Source organism: Aethalodelphis obliquidens, unplaced genomic scaffold (genome assembly GCF_003676395.1).
Source record: "Aethalodelphis obliquidens isolate GAN/ISIS:26980383/991018 unplaced genomic scaffold, ASM367639v1 scaffold2, whole genome shotgun sequence".
Classification (NCBI taxonomy): Eukaryota; Metazoa; Chordata; class Mammalia; order Artiodactyla; family Delphinidae; genus Aethalodelphis; species Aethalodelphis obliquidens.
This window is the reverse complement of record NW_020837946.1, coordinates 9,176,630-9,192,193: the sequence shown is the minus strand read 5'-3', so window position 1 is coordinate 9,192,193 and position 15,564 is coordinate 9,176,630. Positions and strand designations below refer to the sequence as shown.

At 43.5% G+C, this 15,564-nt stretch overlaps 1 protein-coding gene and 1 pseudogene across 3 annotated transcripts in view; both read left to right on the top strand.

Annotated features, from left to right (window-relative positions):
• Positions 1-15,564, top strand: part of FBXO36 (F-box protein 36) — a 101,702-nt gene that overhangs the window by 48,909 nt on the left and 37,229 nt on the right. For 2 of the 3 annotated variants that reach the window (XR_003435427.1, XM_027119320.1), the window contains exon 2: positions 9,296-9,404. Coding sequence is in view for 2 of the 3 variants with exons in the window: in XM_027119320.1 (XP_026975121.1) it covers positions 9,296-9,404 (109 nt within the window). In the remaining variant the exon portion in view is untranslated. Of the gene's footprint in view, positions 1-8,460; positions 8,568-9,295; positions 9,405-15,564 lie in introns of those variants that run through there. The other variant, XM_027119330.1, reaches the window with a different exon arrangement.
• Positions 1,740-4,717, top strand: LOC113625090 (T-complex protein 1 subunit alpha pseudogene; annotated as a pseudogene).

Below are 15,564 nucleotides of genomic sequence, written 5' to 3'. Positions count from 1 at the left end.
ACTCAGGGTCCTTCCTGGTGGCACATGCATCGCTCAGCCAAGATGTATTCCATCGAGAAGGATTCTGGGAGTCTGGTAGGATATATGGACTGACGTCTCCTCTCTCCTTCTGACCTTTCCCGAATTCTTCCAGTTGGTGGTAGCTTGTTAGTTCCATGTTCCTTACCAGGACCTCCTGTTGTAAGATAACTCATGCCAGTGGTTACTATCGTGCCTGTCCAGGGCGGGCAGTTTTGGTCAGTGGTTCCCCTAATACATCCGTGGATTCGACCAAATGCAGGGCATGTAGTCCTGCAGTATGTATTTAGTGAAAAAAACTGCCTAGGGCTTCCCTGGTGGTGCAGTGGTTAAGAAAGAATCCGCCTGCCAAAGCAGGGGACACGGGTTCGAGGCCTGGTCCACGAAGATCCCACATGCCGTGGAGCAACTAAGCCCATGTGCCACAGCTACCGAAGCGCATGCACCTAGAGCCTGTGCTCCGCAACAAGAGAAGCCGCTGCAGTGAGAAGCCCGTGTACCACAACAAAGAGCAGCCCCTGCTCACCACAACCAGAAGAAAGCCTGAGTGCAGCAACGAAGACCCAACGCAGCCAAAAATAAATAAATAAAATAAATAAAATAAATAAGACTCTACCTCCAAATACAGTCATTAAAAAAAAAAACCAAAAACCTGCCTATACGTGGACCTGTGCAGTGCAAACCTGTGTTAACCAAGGGTCCACTATAATTGCTAAAAATAGCATAATAGAATACATGTCTAGTGAAGAATAAAAGAGCTCTTTCAATAACTGTAGAACAAGTGATAGAAACCCATTGTGTTTCAGTTTCCTTAAGAGTGTTATTTCTTTCTATATAATAAATAATGCTATGGCATTCAATGGATGGTGTATTAAATCTGATGGAACATGGCATTATTTCACATAAAAACAAGTTTAAAGGAAAAGAGGTTCCCAACACAGGGACAGTGCTCTGGCTCCTTCTCTCCACAATCTATTGGTTCTGCCTCCTCCAGGAAACATTCTTGTCACCTCAGGCTGGCTCCCCTCCTAGTCACAAAATGGCTGCTGCTTCTCCAGTGATCGCATCAAAACACAACAGCCAGTGCCCAAAAAGGGGCTGTGTTTCTCCTGTGAATGAAAAATGTTGCCTGCCATATCAGTAAACAAAGGATGTTGCAGCCATCAAGCCACTACAGCCATCCTGGATGGTGAGCCCTGAGGAAGTTCAGGATGGAGACCAACGGGCTGCCCACTGCCAAGCCCTCAGCCCCTGCAGCCACCCCCAGCGGTGCACCCTGAGGGGACTCAGGATGGGAAAGAAACAGGATACTGGCCCTAGATAGCTAAAGGAAAGATTTCAATGAGCCCAGATTCTTGCACCTCCCATACATAGAAAAGTGCTAAATTCATTAACTTGACATATCTGGTTTTCTTTAATTAACAGTAATCTTTTGATGTTCCGACTACCTGCTCTTTGTCACAAAACTCCTATATATCCTGTCTGAGAAGCTGCCTCCCAGGCTTAAAGTCCTCAGAAAGTCTGCCAAATAAAACATAATTCTCAACTTTTAGGTTGTGCATTTTTTTTCAGTCAACACTCCTTATAAGTGATAAAATCTTTCCCAGAAGCTCCTGCAGATTTCTCCTTCTGTCTCATTGGCCAAAATTTTGTCACATGCCCATGCCCATACCAATCATAGGCAAGGGGAACAAACCTACAAGGAATGGCTTAGACCCATCATGTCGCACCCCCTGGAGCTAGAGGTGAGGCCCATTCACTGAGCACAAGCAATGCAGAGGAGAGAGGCTATGGGAAAAATCAGGGTTCATGTGGAAAGAGCAGGTGGGCAAATGAATGCTGGGGAGCAACCAACAATGTCTGCCACCGATTCCTAATCACACCCACTGTGTTAGAGGTGCACTAATCCGACTCTCGGAGGGCAGCTTCATTTCTGAGTTCTTAAAGGAAGAAACATTTCAGTGTAGTCAGTTTTCCCTTATTAAAAACTTCCATTGATTCCATTTTCATTTCAGCCTCAGACTCATCTTTCCCATATTTAATAATGATGCTTTTATTCCTAATGTATAAAAATTGCTCCTATTCCAGAGGAAAATTTTCAATAGCTGAAAATCTAAGTTTTGCTGTGTTTAGACCAATTGAGCCAAACATAGACACATAGGGGAACACATATTTAAAGTTGTAAATTTGGACCAAAAGCATATCATAATTGTTTATAGTTTAAATATGCAGTGAATGAAAATAATCTTCATAATTCATTTAAAATACAATGTCTTTCTACATTTTGGAATGCCAGTGCTTTGTGAGCTTTTGAGTAATATCGAAAGGTAAAATTACTCGCAGTTTGCCCTTGCAATTCTTGCTTCTCCATTTCTCAGTAGAATGTTCAGGTAACAAAATCCTTCTTCATCAAATAAAATATCTAATTTCATAAACTCTCTCTGACACAATCTCATCCCCACTCTGTAAAATCCCCAAATTATATATGATTTCCAAAACAGGGAGAAATTTGATCTGATAGAATAACAACAGTCTGCAGGAGAAAGCAGAAACAGTCGTGTGCTAAATTACAATCGTATTTCCTGGACAGATGCTTAGAAAGAGTCAGAATGCCCCATTTGGTATGCGGTTATCTGGCAAGTCACCCTAATCCTTCATGAGCAACTTTGTGTATTGACTGGATAGATGGATGACTATTTAATTATGCTGTTGAGAAAATACTTACTGCAAAGAATGTGCAATTCTTAATGATTATTGATGATTAGAAAAGTCAAATACCAAGTCAGAGTGAAAAGCTGAAATAAAGATCCTTGAAGAATACAACTAAGAAAGCAGAACTTGATGAAGTATGTTTTTGTTTTCTTTTTGACCATGCGGCATCTTAGTTCCCCGACCAGGGATGGAACCCGTGCCCCCTGCAGTGGAAGCACGGAGTCTTAACCACTGGACTGCCACAGAAGTCCCAATGAAGTATGGTTGAATATTGTTAGATAGTTGATGAGAACAAAGACAAGGTTCTGATCTGTAGGTATTTGGGGGCTGAGTGTGTTATAAGTATGAAGGGGTGACCAGCAAGGGAACAAGAGGGAAAGAGGGAAGGAAAGAGGCAAGGACCGTCCTCTACGGAGCTCACGGGCTGGCATCATGTGCCTGGCATCGTGCTGGGCACTTTGGATTTATCCCAGGTCATCCCTCCAAATTCAATGAAGTGGGCATCGTGGTTGTTTCCATTTTGGAGATGAAGAAACTGAGGTCACAAGAGATTAAGACATTTGCCCAAAAGAGACGTTCCTGGTGGTCCAATGGTAAGGAATCTGCCTTCCAATGCAGGGGACGTAGGTTCAATCCCTGTTGGGGGAGCTAAGATCCCACATGCCGCACAGCAACTAAGCCCACGCACCACAGCTAGAGAGCCCGTGCTGCAAACTACAGAGCCCATGTGCTCTGGAGCCCGTGCACCACAACTAGAGAGAGAAAAACCCACATGCCACTCACTACTAGAGAGAAGCCCATGCGCTGCAACAAAGAGCCCGTGCCGCAGCAGAAGATCCCACATGCCTCAACAAAGACCTGATGCAGCCAAAAATAATAAATAATAAATATTTTTTAAAAAGACATTTGCCCCAGGTAAGTGGCAGAGACCACGGTTTAAACCCAGACCCTTCTAACACCAGAGTCTCTGCTTTTGTCCCAGCAGCAGGATTTTTCAAATGTAGTGATGGGAGTAACACAATCTCCGAACCTGGGGGACCGGGGTGGGGTGTATATTGCCCAAATATACTCAAATGCTGAGATGCCCACTGTGCCCACCTTTTCCCAGTGCCTCCTGAGTTCCTCTCCTGGTGGGCAAAGGACTTAAGCTTTAGGGACCTTCACTGGATGAATGACAAATACCTCGTTGTCTTGCCATAATAACTCGTGCAGAAGAGACGTTGGGATCAATGAGGAATCTTAGACCTCTCTTTTAAAAGTAGCTCAATTTTCATTTGGAAGGTGAAGAAACTTTTGAAGCTTCAATGTTGGTACGGGAGAGAATTTGTGATGATGAACTGATCTTGATTAAAAACACTAAGGCTCGTACCTCTGCGTCATTCATCTTACTTGGGGCAAATGATTTCATGTGTGGCGAGATGGAGCACTCGTTACCTGATGCCCTTTGTGTGGTGAGAGTTTTGGAGTCAAAATCTGTGGGTCCGGGTAGAAGCAGATTGCAGAAGCAGCCCTTTCTGTATACCTTGAAAACTATGCAACCAGCATGGGCTCCCGGGAACAGCTGGCTCTTGCCGAGTTTGCAAGATCTCTTCTTGTTATTCCTAATGCTCTAGCAGTTAATGCTGCCCAAGACTCCACAGATCGGGCTGCAAAATTGAGAGCTTTTCACAGTGAGGCTCAGAACGCAAAAATCTAAAATGGCTCGGTCTTGACTTGGTCAGTGGTAAACCCTGAGACAACAAACAAGCAGGGGTGTAGGAACCAACCATAGACAAAGTTAAGAGTTTGAAATTTGCAACTGAAGCTGCAATTACCATTCTTCGAATTGATCTTATTAAATTACACCCAGAAGGCAAAGATGATAAGCATGGAGGTTATGAAGCTGCTGTTCACTCTGGAGCCCTTGATGACTGATCTGATTTCTTTTATTTATAACAATGTTAGATGCAATTTTCTTTTTTTTTTTTTTTTTTGTGGTACGCGAGCCTCTCACTGTTGTGGCCTCTCCCGTTGCGGAGCACAGGCTCCGGACGTGTAGGCTCAGCGGCCATGGCTCACGGGCCCAGCCGCTTCACGGCATGTGGGATCTTCCCGGACCGGGGCACGAACCCTTGTCCCCTGCATCGGCAGGCGGACTCCCAACCACTGCGCCACCAGGGAAGCCCCTTAGATGCAGTTTTCTTGTACCTCGGGTATTACACGTCAAAAAATAAATACAAGTAGCTCAATTTTCAAATTTATTAAAATGATTCACTGGAAATATCAGAGAAAATATGCTAAATTAAAATTTTAAGGAATTCTTACAGGTCACATGATTTCTATTGAGATACCAAATGATGGTGTGTGTTGTATAATGAGACTGGCCGCCTGCCCTTCCTGGTGAGGGTATGAGGCAATGAAAGAGAACTAGACTCTTTCTAGGTCAGCCTCTGCCTGGGAGAGGAGCTGGGACAAGTTATTTCACCGTCTGCCGTCGACTTCTTCATCCATGAAAAGACAGTCAGTCTCACACTGCTCACAGGTGATTGGGAGCCTGATGAAACCCATGTTCCAGCCAGATCTAAACCGTCGCAAAACCCCTGGGAAGCTCCTCTGTGGCTTTTCTTGCAGCCAGGATTGTTCATTAACAAAACATTCGCAGCTGATAAGATGTTCGAAACAGTATTTACAGATTTTAAGGTTTTCAAAATAGAGATAAATATATAACAATAAATTTCTATGCACTATGACTTAAAATAAGCTAATACCATGAGAGTTAGTAGCCAACTCACAAATATTTGGGGGCTACACTTTAGCTTCCTTCAAACTGTATCTGTGATGTGAAATAATTGCATTTATTTATTGCCAAGCTAATATGCTCCTTCCTCCTGCACATAGAAATATTTTCCTTTAAATATTTGGAGCAGGGGTGTATACACTTCTGAGCCTTTTAACAAATGATCATTAACATTGATCTATGTTATTAATCATTTCTTCACAGATTGTTTTATTGGCCACAGAGTATTCCATCATCTAAATGGGCCATGATTATTTAACTAGTCCCAACTATTGGACCCTTAGGTCAGCACTGATTTTTCATGATTATAATTAACCTATGACAAACATTCTTATATAAAAAATGTTGTACATGTCTCTGATAAATTCCTTAGGAGTAGAATATCTGGGTCAAAGGGAATGGATGACTTTAAGGTTTTTGGAAGATATTGCCAAGCCAATTTACACTCTTCTCAATGAGTATTAAGGGGCTGGGCTCCCTTTTTTTTTTTTTTTTTTTTTTGTCCTCACCAATATTGGGTTTTGTCACTTAAAAAAATCTTTAAAATTTGAGAGACAGTAAGTGTTAGAAAATATCTGTCTCATATCTTTTTCTGTTTTAATAAGTACAGTATGTAGAACATAAGAGTCTTGACTAGGCTCAGTTGTGGTTCTGAGGCGCATATTTCTGTGTACTGCTCCGTGGAGGTGGTCTGATGAGTTATAGTATGCAGGTTGTACCTAAAGAAAGCTTCGTGACTCAGAACAAACCCTGTGTTGAAGAGTTAACAGTGAGGAGGCTTGGGTTCTGGTTTTAACCAGCCGCGTTTCCTTAGGCAAGTGTTATATCCTTAGGCATTTACCTTAAATACCTCAGAGGAGCCAGTAGTATGCTTGTCTGTGTGTGCAAGGTAACTTGAGTCTGTGTCCTGAGGAGTCTCCCTCTAGAGGCCATGACAGCAAGCACTTTGAACATTGCCTTCTCAATCAGTACCAGAGGGCTAATTTATTAGCAGAAGAAATGTCAGAAATAATTCTTAATTGGTGAAATGGATGATGTGCAAGATATGAAGCTGACAAGTAAGATTGTACAAGTGTCTGTCTGCCTTTTTTTTGAACAATGTAAGAAGTAAGCTCTGTAGCTACATGTTTCTGGGTTACGCCCTGTCGAGAACTACATGCATTCCAAAATCTTACACTTAACTCACGATTTAGTTGCTTGATCTAGCTAGAGGGGTAGCTGATTAGGTCATTATAATTTAGGTGCTCTTGTCCCAGAGAGAAACTTTCCTGAGAAGGTTCCTGTAGGGTGCCAGAGTGGATGGGAGGGGGCACCCCGCTGAGCTTCTAGAAACATGTTTTGGACTCCTGTGGTGTCTTTCTTATGTCAGAATTTAATTGTAACATAACATCTGGTCGTGTGGTTGTAGGGAGGGACACCTATCACTTCTGACTTAACCTGTTTGAAATATTTTCCTCACATGACTCACAGGAAATGGACTTAATTATTTCTGACTTCCCAACTAGTTCTAAAAGTTCTAGATTATGTGTATAAAGAATGTTGCATTAGATTCAGATGACCTGGCATCTTCATCCAATAGCAAGGGAATATTATTTATAATATTTAATGTTAATTATTTATTTTTTGGTTGCATTGGGTCTTCGTTGCTGTAAGCAGGCTTTCTCTAGTTGAGGTGAGCACGGGCTACTCTTCGTTGCAGTATGTGGGCTTCTCACTGCAGTGTCTTCTGTTGTTGCAGACCATGGGGTCTAGATGAGCGGGCTTCAGTAGCTGTGGCATGCAGGCTCAGTAGTTGTGGCTCGCAGGCTCTAGAGCACAGGCTGAGTAGTTGTGGCTCATGGGCTTAGTTGCTCCACGGCATGTGGGATCTTCCCAGACCAGGGCTCGAACCTGTGTCCCCTGCACTGGCAGGTGGATTCTTAACCATTGCACCACCAGGGAAGCCCTTAATATTAATTTTAATAATACTTAATAGAAGGAGATGAAAAGGAAAATTGAAGTGCAGAGAGATTAAATAGATGAGCCAAGTCCTTCTTTGCTCCAAAATTCATGCTCTTTCTCCTGTAATACCTGATACCCTTTGGTTATAGATCGAATTGTGTTCCCCCCTTTAAAGTCTTATGTTGAAACCCTAACCCTTAATGTAACTGTATTTGTACATAGGGCCTTTCAAGAACTAATTAAGGTTAAATGAGGTCATCAGTGTGGGGCCCTAATCCAATATGACCAGTGTCCTTATAAGAAGAGGAAGAGACACCAGGGATGCACATACCCAGAGGTAAGATCACATGAGGACACAGTGAGAAGGTGGCATCTGCAACCAAGGAGAGAGGCCTCAGGAGACACCAAACTTGCCAACACGTTGATCTTGGACTTGCAGCCTCCAGAACTGTGAGGGAATAAATTTCTGTTGTTCAAGCCACCCAGTCTGTGATATTTTTTTATGGCAGCCCTAGTAGACTGATATACCCTTAACTCTCTGGAGATGGGGCAGAAAGATACTAAAGAGGATGATTTTGGTGAGCCTCATGCTGAGAAAAGAACAAAAGTGGCAGGCGAAGGGATTTTCTGAAAGGAATCAGCGACGACAATATTCTGAGATTATGGAGTTTTGTAACCTACGTATGTATATATTTTCCCTCTGCTCCCAAGGAGGCTCCCAAGGCAGTAGCCCAAGGAGGTGCACCCAGGACCTGTGAGGACCACGGGGAGTGTTGGGTGGCTGGGGATGGGGGAGAGGAAACTAAATAAAGGGAGCCCTCTTAGCAAGTTTCACCTACTTAACAATTTTGCGTTGGGTGGAGCTGAACTAATTTTTTTGTTGTTTGTTTGTTTTTGTTTTGCGGTATGCTGGCCTCTCACTGTCGCGGCCTCTCCCGTTGCGGAGCACAGGCTCCAGACGCGCAGGCTCAGCGGCCATGGCTCACAGGCCCAGCCGCTCCGCGGCATGTGGGATCTTCCCGGGCCGGGGCACGAACCCGTGTCCCCTGCATCGGCAGGTGGACTCTCAACCACTGCGCCACCAGGGAAGCCCGAGCTGAACAAATTTTAACCTTACATGGTAATGCCAACGAGGAAAGAAACCAGAACTAGGAAGCCAAGCAGTTTCTCAGCACTGTCTGTCTCCTTACCCATCTTTTCCCTGGGAGCCCTACAGCAGGAAGAGTTTGGTTGACACTGCTATGAAATCAACATAGAAACTAAGTGCAGTCCATAACCATGGAAATGAGGTTTGCTTCTGATAAACCAAAATGCTCATAGAAGTGAAATGCACTGTCAGCAGATCCATTACCAAGAAGTGTCTTGGGTAATGACACTCTGATGCATCAGTCAAGGCATGATGGTGCTTTTCCTGGCTCTATCCAAGTGCCTGTCTCTCTCCACGAGAAAAGTATCCACTCCTCATGTCTGCTCTGTAGACAGGGAAGGGAGGAGGAGAACTAAGCAATTACTTTGGAAATGGCCCCCAAAGGTAAAGAACCTCTGTTCTCAGGAGCAGCTAGCCATTTGGCTCCGGGTGATTTAACACCAATTGACTTGAGAGATTTTTAAGATTCCTTCCAGCACTTTGGTTTTGTGCCCCTAATTTCTAAGGAAAATGTTCACTGATGCACAGACCTCACTTCTAATTTGATGTGATGCCAGTTTGTGAAGTTATACCTGCTGTTGGACACACAGCCTTATGTGCCTTCCATGATGGTGATTTTTTTTAAAACCCCAGACCTAAACACAGCTGTTGGTATTGAAATCAGTTTTAGTTCATCTCACTTTCTATCTGTTCAATTACAGGTAACCTTTAGATGGTGGAAGATCTCTCTGAGGAGTGAGTATAGATCAACAAAACCTGGAGAAACAAAAGAAACTCATGAAGACTTCCTAAGGAACTCACATCTTCAGGGTAAGGAAGAGGACATATTATGTATACTTGCTGCTCTTAAGTTCTCTTTAGTTAGTGACAGATTTTGTCAGTGAAGTATCCAGTATCTCATCATTTGAAATGATAGGTAATTATGTACTTAATTGGATATAACAGATATGATAGAACATTGGGATCTTAAAAGGCAGAAAATTGTTAACATATCCTGAAATTTCTTTTGGGAAAAAATCTTTAAGCATTTAAGTTTCCAGGTTAACGTGTAGATTTCATTAATAGTCTTAAATCATGTAGTAAATATAAATTTTTAACTCAATATTTAATTAAAACGGGTTTCCTTTAGTTAAAAATAAGTTAAAAGATTATTCAATGATGGCTGTAAAGCAATTACACTCCAATAAAGATGTTAAAAAAAAGATTATTTAAAAACATAATCAAATTATGAGACTTCCCTGGTGGCGCAGTGGTTAAGAATCCACCTGCCAAAGCCTGGGACATGGGTTTGAGCCCTGGTCTGGGAAGATCCCACATGCCGTGGAGCAACTAAGCCCGTGCACCACAACTACTGAGCCTGTGCTCTAGAGCCTGCGAACCACAACTACTGATCCGGCGTGCCACCACTACTGAAGGCTGTGCTCCGCAACAAGAGAAGCCACCGCAGGGAGAAGCCCACACACCACAACGAAGAATAGTCCGCACTCGCCACAACTAGAGAAAGCCCAGGCACGTAGCAACGACGACCCAACGCAGCCAAATAAATTAATTAATTAATTAAAAAATTCAAATTATCAATTGTTTGAATTCTTATGCATTTTGGCATTCATTTAAAATCTCTACCATTTCTTTTAATATCAAGGTTTTCATGAGAAGCAGTCTTAATCAAGTAGCATTTGGACTTAATAATAGAAATTGCCCTTCAATTTCCCCTTTGTTTTTTTCTTTCTCAATGTGAAGATTTCAAACATAAAGTGTAGACAGAATGTTTTTTTAAAAAACTCCCATGTACCCATAACCCAGTTCAATAATACTCAAAATGTGGCCAAAAATGTACACAGACCTACTGTTCTCACTGGATTTTGAAGTGAATCTCAGTTGCTGCATCACTTCATCCTAAACTATTTCAGTATGTGTCTCTGAAAGGACTCTCTTTAAACTCTTCAATAATTATTCCTTAATAATAAGCTTTTAAAGCTAGAAGGCACTTTAGAGATCCTTATTTTATTATGAGTAATTAACAATGTTATTACTATTAATATCAGGGCTTCCCTGGTGGCGTAGTGGTTGGGAGTCCGCCTGCCAATGCAGGGGACACGGGTTTGTGCCCCGATCCGGGAGGATCCCGCATGCGGTGGAGCGGCTGGGCCCGTGAGCCATGGCCGCTGAGCCTGCGCGTCCGGAGCCTGTGCTCCGCAACGGGAGAGGCCACAACGGTGAGAGGCCTGCGTACCGCAAAAAAAAAATAATAATAATAATATCAAGCACTTTCATATACATGTTCTCATTTTGCTATTATAATATTCTTGTGTAATAAATAGTATTATTCCTTTTTCTCAAATGAGATTCAGAATGGATGTGACTTTCCCAGGTCCCACAGCTAACTACTGACATTGCCAGGCCTAAGCATTGAGAATAGAAAAAAAAAAATCTTATTTTAATTTCATTTTATTTATTTATTTTTTGTTTGTTTTTTAAAAATATTTATTTATTTACTTTTGGCTGCGTTGGGTCTTAGTTGCGGCACACGGCATCTTTCGCTGCAGTGTGCAGGCTTCTCTCTAGTTGTGGTGTGTGGGCTCAGTAGTTGCAGCATGTGGGCTTAGTTGCCCCGCAGCATGTGAGATCTTAGTTCCCTGACCAGGGATCAAACCCACATCCCCTTAATTGGAAGGTGGATTCTTAACCACTGGACCACCAGGGAAGTCCTCCCAAAATCTTACTTTTATTTTTTATTTATTTATTTTTAAAATAAATAAATTTATTTATTTATTTTTGGCTGCGTTGGGTCTTCATTGCTGTGCGCGGGCTTTTTCTAGTTGCAGCGAGCGGGGGCTACTCTTTGTTGTGGCACGTGGGCTTCTCATTGTGCTGGCTTCTCTTGTTGCAGAGCACAGGCTCTAGGCACGTGGGCTTCAGTAGTTGTGGCACACGGGCTGAGTAGTTGTGGCTCACGGACTCTAGAGTGCAGGCTCAGTAGTTGTGGCGCATGGGCTTAGTTGCTCCACGGCATGTGGAATCTTCCTGGACCAGGGCTCAAACCCGTGTCCCCTACATTGGCAGGCGGATTCTCAACCACTGCGCCTCCAGGGAAGTCCAACATCTTACTTTTAAAAGGCACGCTCTGGGTGGATCTTTGATAATCAGTGTTGTTAAAGACTTTCTCTTATTTAACACTATAGCATGTAATAGTTGGTTTTTAAGAGAGAGAGTAGGTTTGGTTTGGTTTTACTTCCTTAAATAGTTAAACATCTGGATTGATTGCACTCAGGTTTTGATACTATACACATCTTATTTTGTTAACTCCTTTATAGAAAGTATTTATAAAATTCATTATTGGCTTGAAAAGAACCATGTTGAAGAAAGACTGCCCACTTTTCATTGAATAAAAATCAGTCTAGGCAGGCCTTACTTATTTAATTGTGGGATAGACAGGTTTCTGCCCAGATAACTATAAAGTAAACTTCTATAAAACACATTTTGTTTTCAAGTTAGGTTCCGTTTTATTTTCTAAGCACAACAGTACCTAATCCAGAGCTATATGCCTAGGGAGTGCTGAATATTTGTTGACAGACCATGGGATTTTTCTGATTGACTTCAACAAAAACCTGGAGATGTGGGTTTGGGCCAGAGAGATGGGAGGTGATCGTCTCTTGAGTAGAGGCTTAAGGGCCAACACCTGTCTCTTGCGTCTCTGACACCCTTGCCCCCTAACAAAACACTGACGGTGAGGGTGGGGCAACATCAGCTTCAGGATGACCACTTGTGGGTTTCCTGATCCCGGAAGAATAAACAAGAAAGCGGGAATTTATGAGTCTGACAGAGAGTCTGCTGGCTCCCCACCCGCATGGAGAGAGGAGAGTTGCGGAATTCAGTGGAGGAATACACCCAAACAGGCTTTTAAAATTGCAGTTTTGAGAGCTGCAGTCTCGCGCCAGGAACAGCACAGAGATACCAAATTAAATTGGCCTGGCAAGTTCAAAGGCATCTGCGTCTCACTTTGTAGCCTTCCTACAGCACTGGAGTCTTGGCAGAGGGAAAAACTCCAACCAACACTGTTGTTCTTCCTTCTCTTCCCCCTCAGTTCTTAGGGAATCCCTCAGAAAGCCCAGAAGAGGGGTGCGCTGTGGCACAGAGCGGGGCTCAGGGGTTAGAATTAGGTTTTCATGAGAAGCAGTCTTAATCAAGTAGCATTTGGACTTAATAATAGAAATTGCCCTTCAATTTCCCCTTTGTTTTTTTCTTTCTCAATGTGAAGATTTCAAACATAAAGTGTAGACAGAATGTTTTTTTAAAAAACTCCCATGTACCCATAACCCAGTTCAATAATACTCAAAATGTGGCCAAAAATGTACACAGACCTACTGTTCTCAGGGCCAGGTTAGAATCTCTGCTGCCTCTGCCGGGTTCTGTAACCCCCTCCGTGAGCCCATTTCCTCCTCATATCTGAGGGTCAAATGCTTACTCGATGTGGTCGCTTTGAGCTTTCAATGACCTGACACATGAAAGGTATTTAGAAAGGCGCACAATAGAGAATCAGCTCTTAATCGTTGTTTGCTGTTATTAAGTTTAGGATGTTTGGATTTATTTTGCCCCACCCCCTACTTATCATATTCCCAAGATCCCCCCAAAGTTTTTTCATCCAAAGTCTTCTCTTGCTAACATCCTAAACACTAGCAGCACGTTTCTAGAAATCCGGGTCAGCCTTGGTGTCAGTCCTGACAGAGGACAAGAACCGTGTTCTCTTGCTTCCTTGGCCTCTCAGCAACACTAATTCAGGGGTGACGTTTTCTTCCCTGGCTTCCGGGAGCACCTCGGTCTTGGTCCTCCTCTTGCCTCACCGGCGTCTTCTTGGTCTCCTTGCTGGGTCCTTCTCATATCTCCAGATCTAAATGTTGGGGCCCAGGGTTCAGCTCTAGTGCCTCTTCTTTTGTCAGTCTGTACTTACCCCCTGGGGAATCGGATCCAGTGTCTGGCTTTAAATGCTGCCCATAAGGGGATGAGTCCCACATTGGTATCTCCAGCCTGCACCTCTCCCCGGAACTCCACACTCAGATATTTGTCTAGCTGCCCCCTTGGTATCTGCACTAATGTGTCTAACAGGCTCTCAAAGGTAACGTGTCCAAAAATAGCTCCTGATCCTTCCTCTGCCAAAAAATAAGGCCCCAAATCCTAGAGGTATCCTTGGTTCCTTTCTTTCTCTTACATGTTCGATCTAATCCTTCAACAAAACCAGAATCTGAACTGTGTTCCTCTGTGTGCATGCCCCTCCCTGGGGTCTCTCTGTGTGTCTGAATTTCCTCTTCTCATAAGAATACTAGTCATGGGACTTCCCTGGTGGTCCAGCAGCTAAGACTCTACGCTCCAAATGCAGGGGCCCCGGGTTCCATCCCTGGTCAGGGAACTAGATCCCATATGCCACAACTGAGAGTTTGCATGCCAAAACTAAGACCAGGCACAGCCAAATAAATAAATATATATTTTTTAAAGAGTACTAGTCAGGGCTTCCCTGGTGGCGCAGTGGTTGAAAGTCCGCCTGCCGATGCAGGGGACATGGGTTCCTGCCCCGGTCCGGGAGGATCCCGCATGCCGCGGAGCGGCTGGGCCCGTGAGCCATGGCCGCTGAGCCTGCGCGTCCGGAGCCTGTGCTCTGCAACGGGAGAGGCCACAACAGTGAGAGGCCCGCATACCGCAAAAAAAAAAAAAAAAAAAAAGTACTTGTCAGATTGGATTAGAGCCCACCTATATGACCTAATTTAACCTAATTACCTCTTTATTTATTTTATTTTATTTTATTTTTTTAGTGTTTCCATTAGTCTTTCAAATACTCTTCCTAATTACCTCTTTAAAGGCCCATCTCCCAGGAGAGTCACAGGCAAAGGTACTGGGGTTTAGGACTTACATATATGAATCTGGGGGAGGCGAGGAGGGCACAATTCAGCCGATAACAAAATTTGTACTTTCCAGGTAGCAAAAGTCCTATAATCTGTAAGCAGAGTGTATCTTTATTAAGTTAATAATTAATGATTATATTGGTTTCCTATTGCTGGTGTAACAAATTACCACGAATTTAGTGGCTTAAATGATAAAAATGTATTACCTTACATTTTTGGAGTGCCTAAGTGTCACTGGGCTAAGATCGAAGTGTTGGTAGGACTGTGTTCCCTCTGGGGGCTCTAGGGGAGGGTCCATTTCCTTGCCTTTTCCAGGTTCTAAAGGCTGCCTGTTCCTTGGCTCATGGTCTCTGCCATCATCTTCAAAGCCAGCAATGGGCAGTCCAGTCTTTCTCATCCTGACACTGCTTTTGGGTTCACATCTCTTTCTCTGACTCTGACCCTTCTGCCTCCCTTTTCTCCTTCTAAGAACCCTTATGATTATGTTGGGCCCACCCAGTCCATCCAGGGTTATCTCGCTATCTCAAGATCTTTAATCACATCTGCAAAGTCCCTTTTGCCATGTAAGGTCACAGGTTCTGGAGATTAGGATGTAGGACATCTGAAGGGGTGGGGAAGACTGGCAGCATTATTCTGCCTACCACGATGATATATGTCACAACAACCTAAATTATAAAATCAAAAACATTGCTGATCTTTTTTCTAGATTTCTTTTTTTTGTTTGTTTGTTTGTTTGTTTTTTGGCCACACAGCACGGCATGTGGGATCTTGGTTCCCCGACCAGGGATCAAACCTGCGCCCCCTGCATTGAAAGCGTGGAGTCTTAACCACTGGACCACCAGGGAAGTCCCAGATTTGTTATTTTTGTTTTTTTTTTTTGGCGGCTCAGGCTCAGCGGCCATGGCTCACGGGCCCAGCCGCTCCACGGCATGTGGGATCTTCCCGGACCGGGGCACGAACCCGCGTCCCCTGCATCGGCAGGCGGACTCTCACCCACTGCGCCACCAGGGAAGCCCCCAGATTTGTATTTTTAAAAGACAAAAATCATATATTTATTATTTTAAAAGTCATCCCTA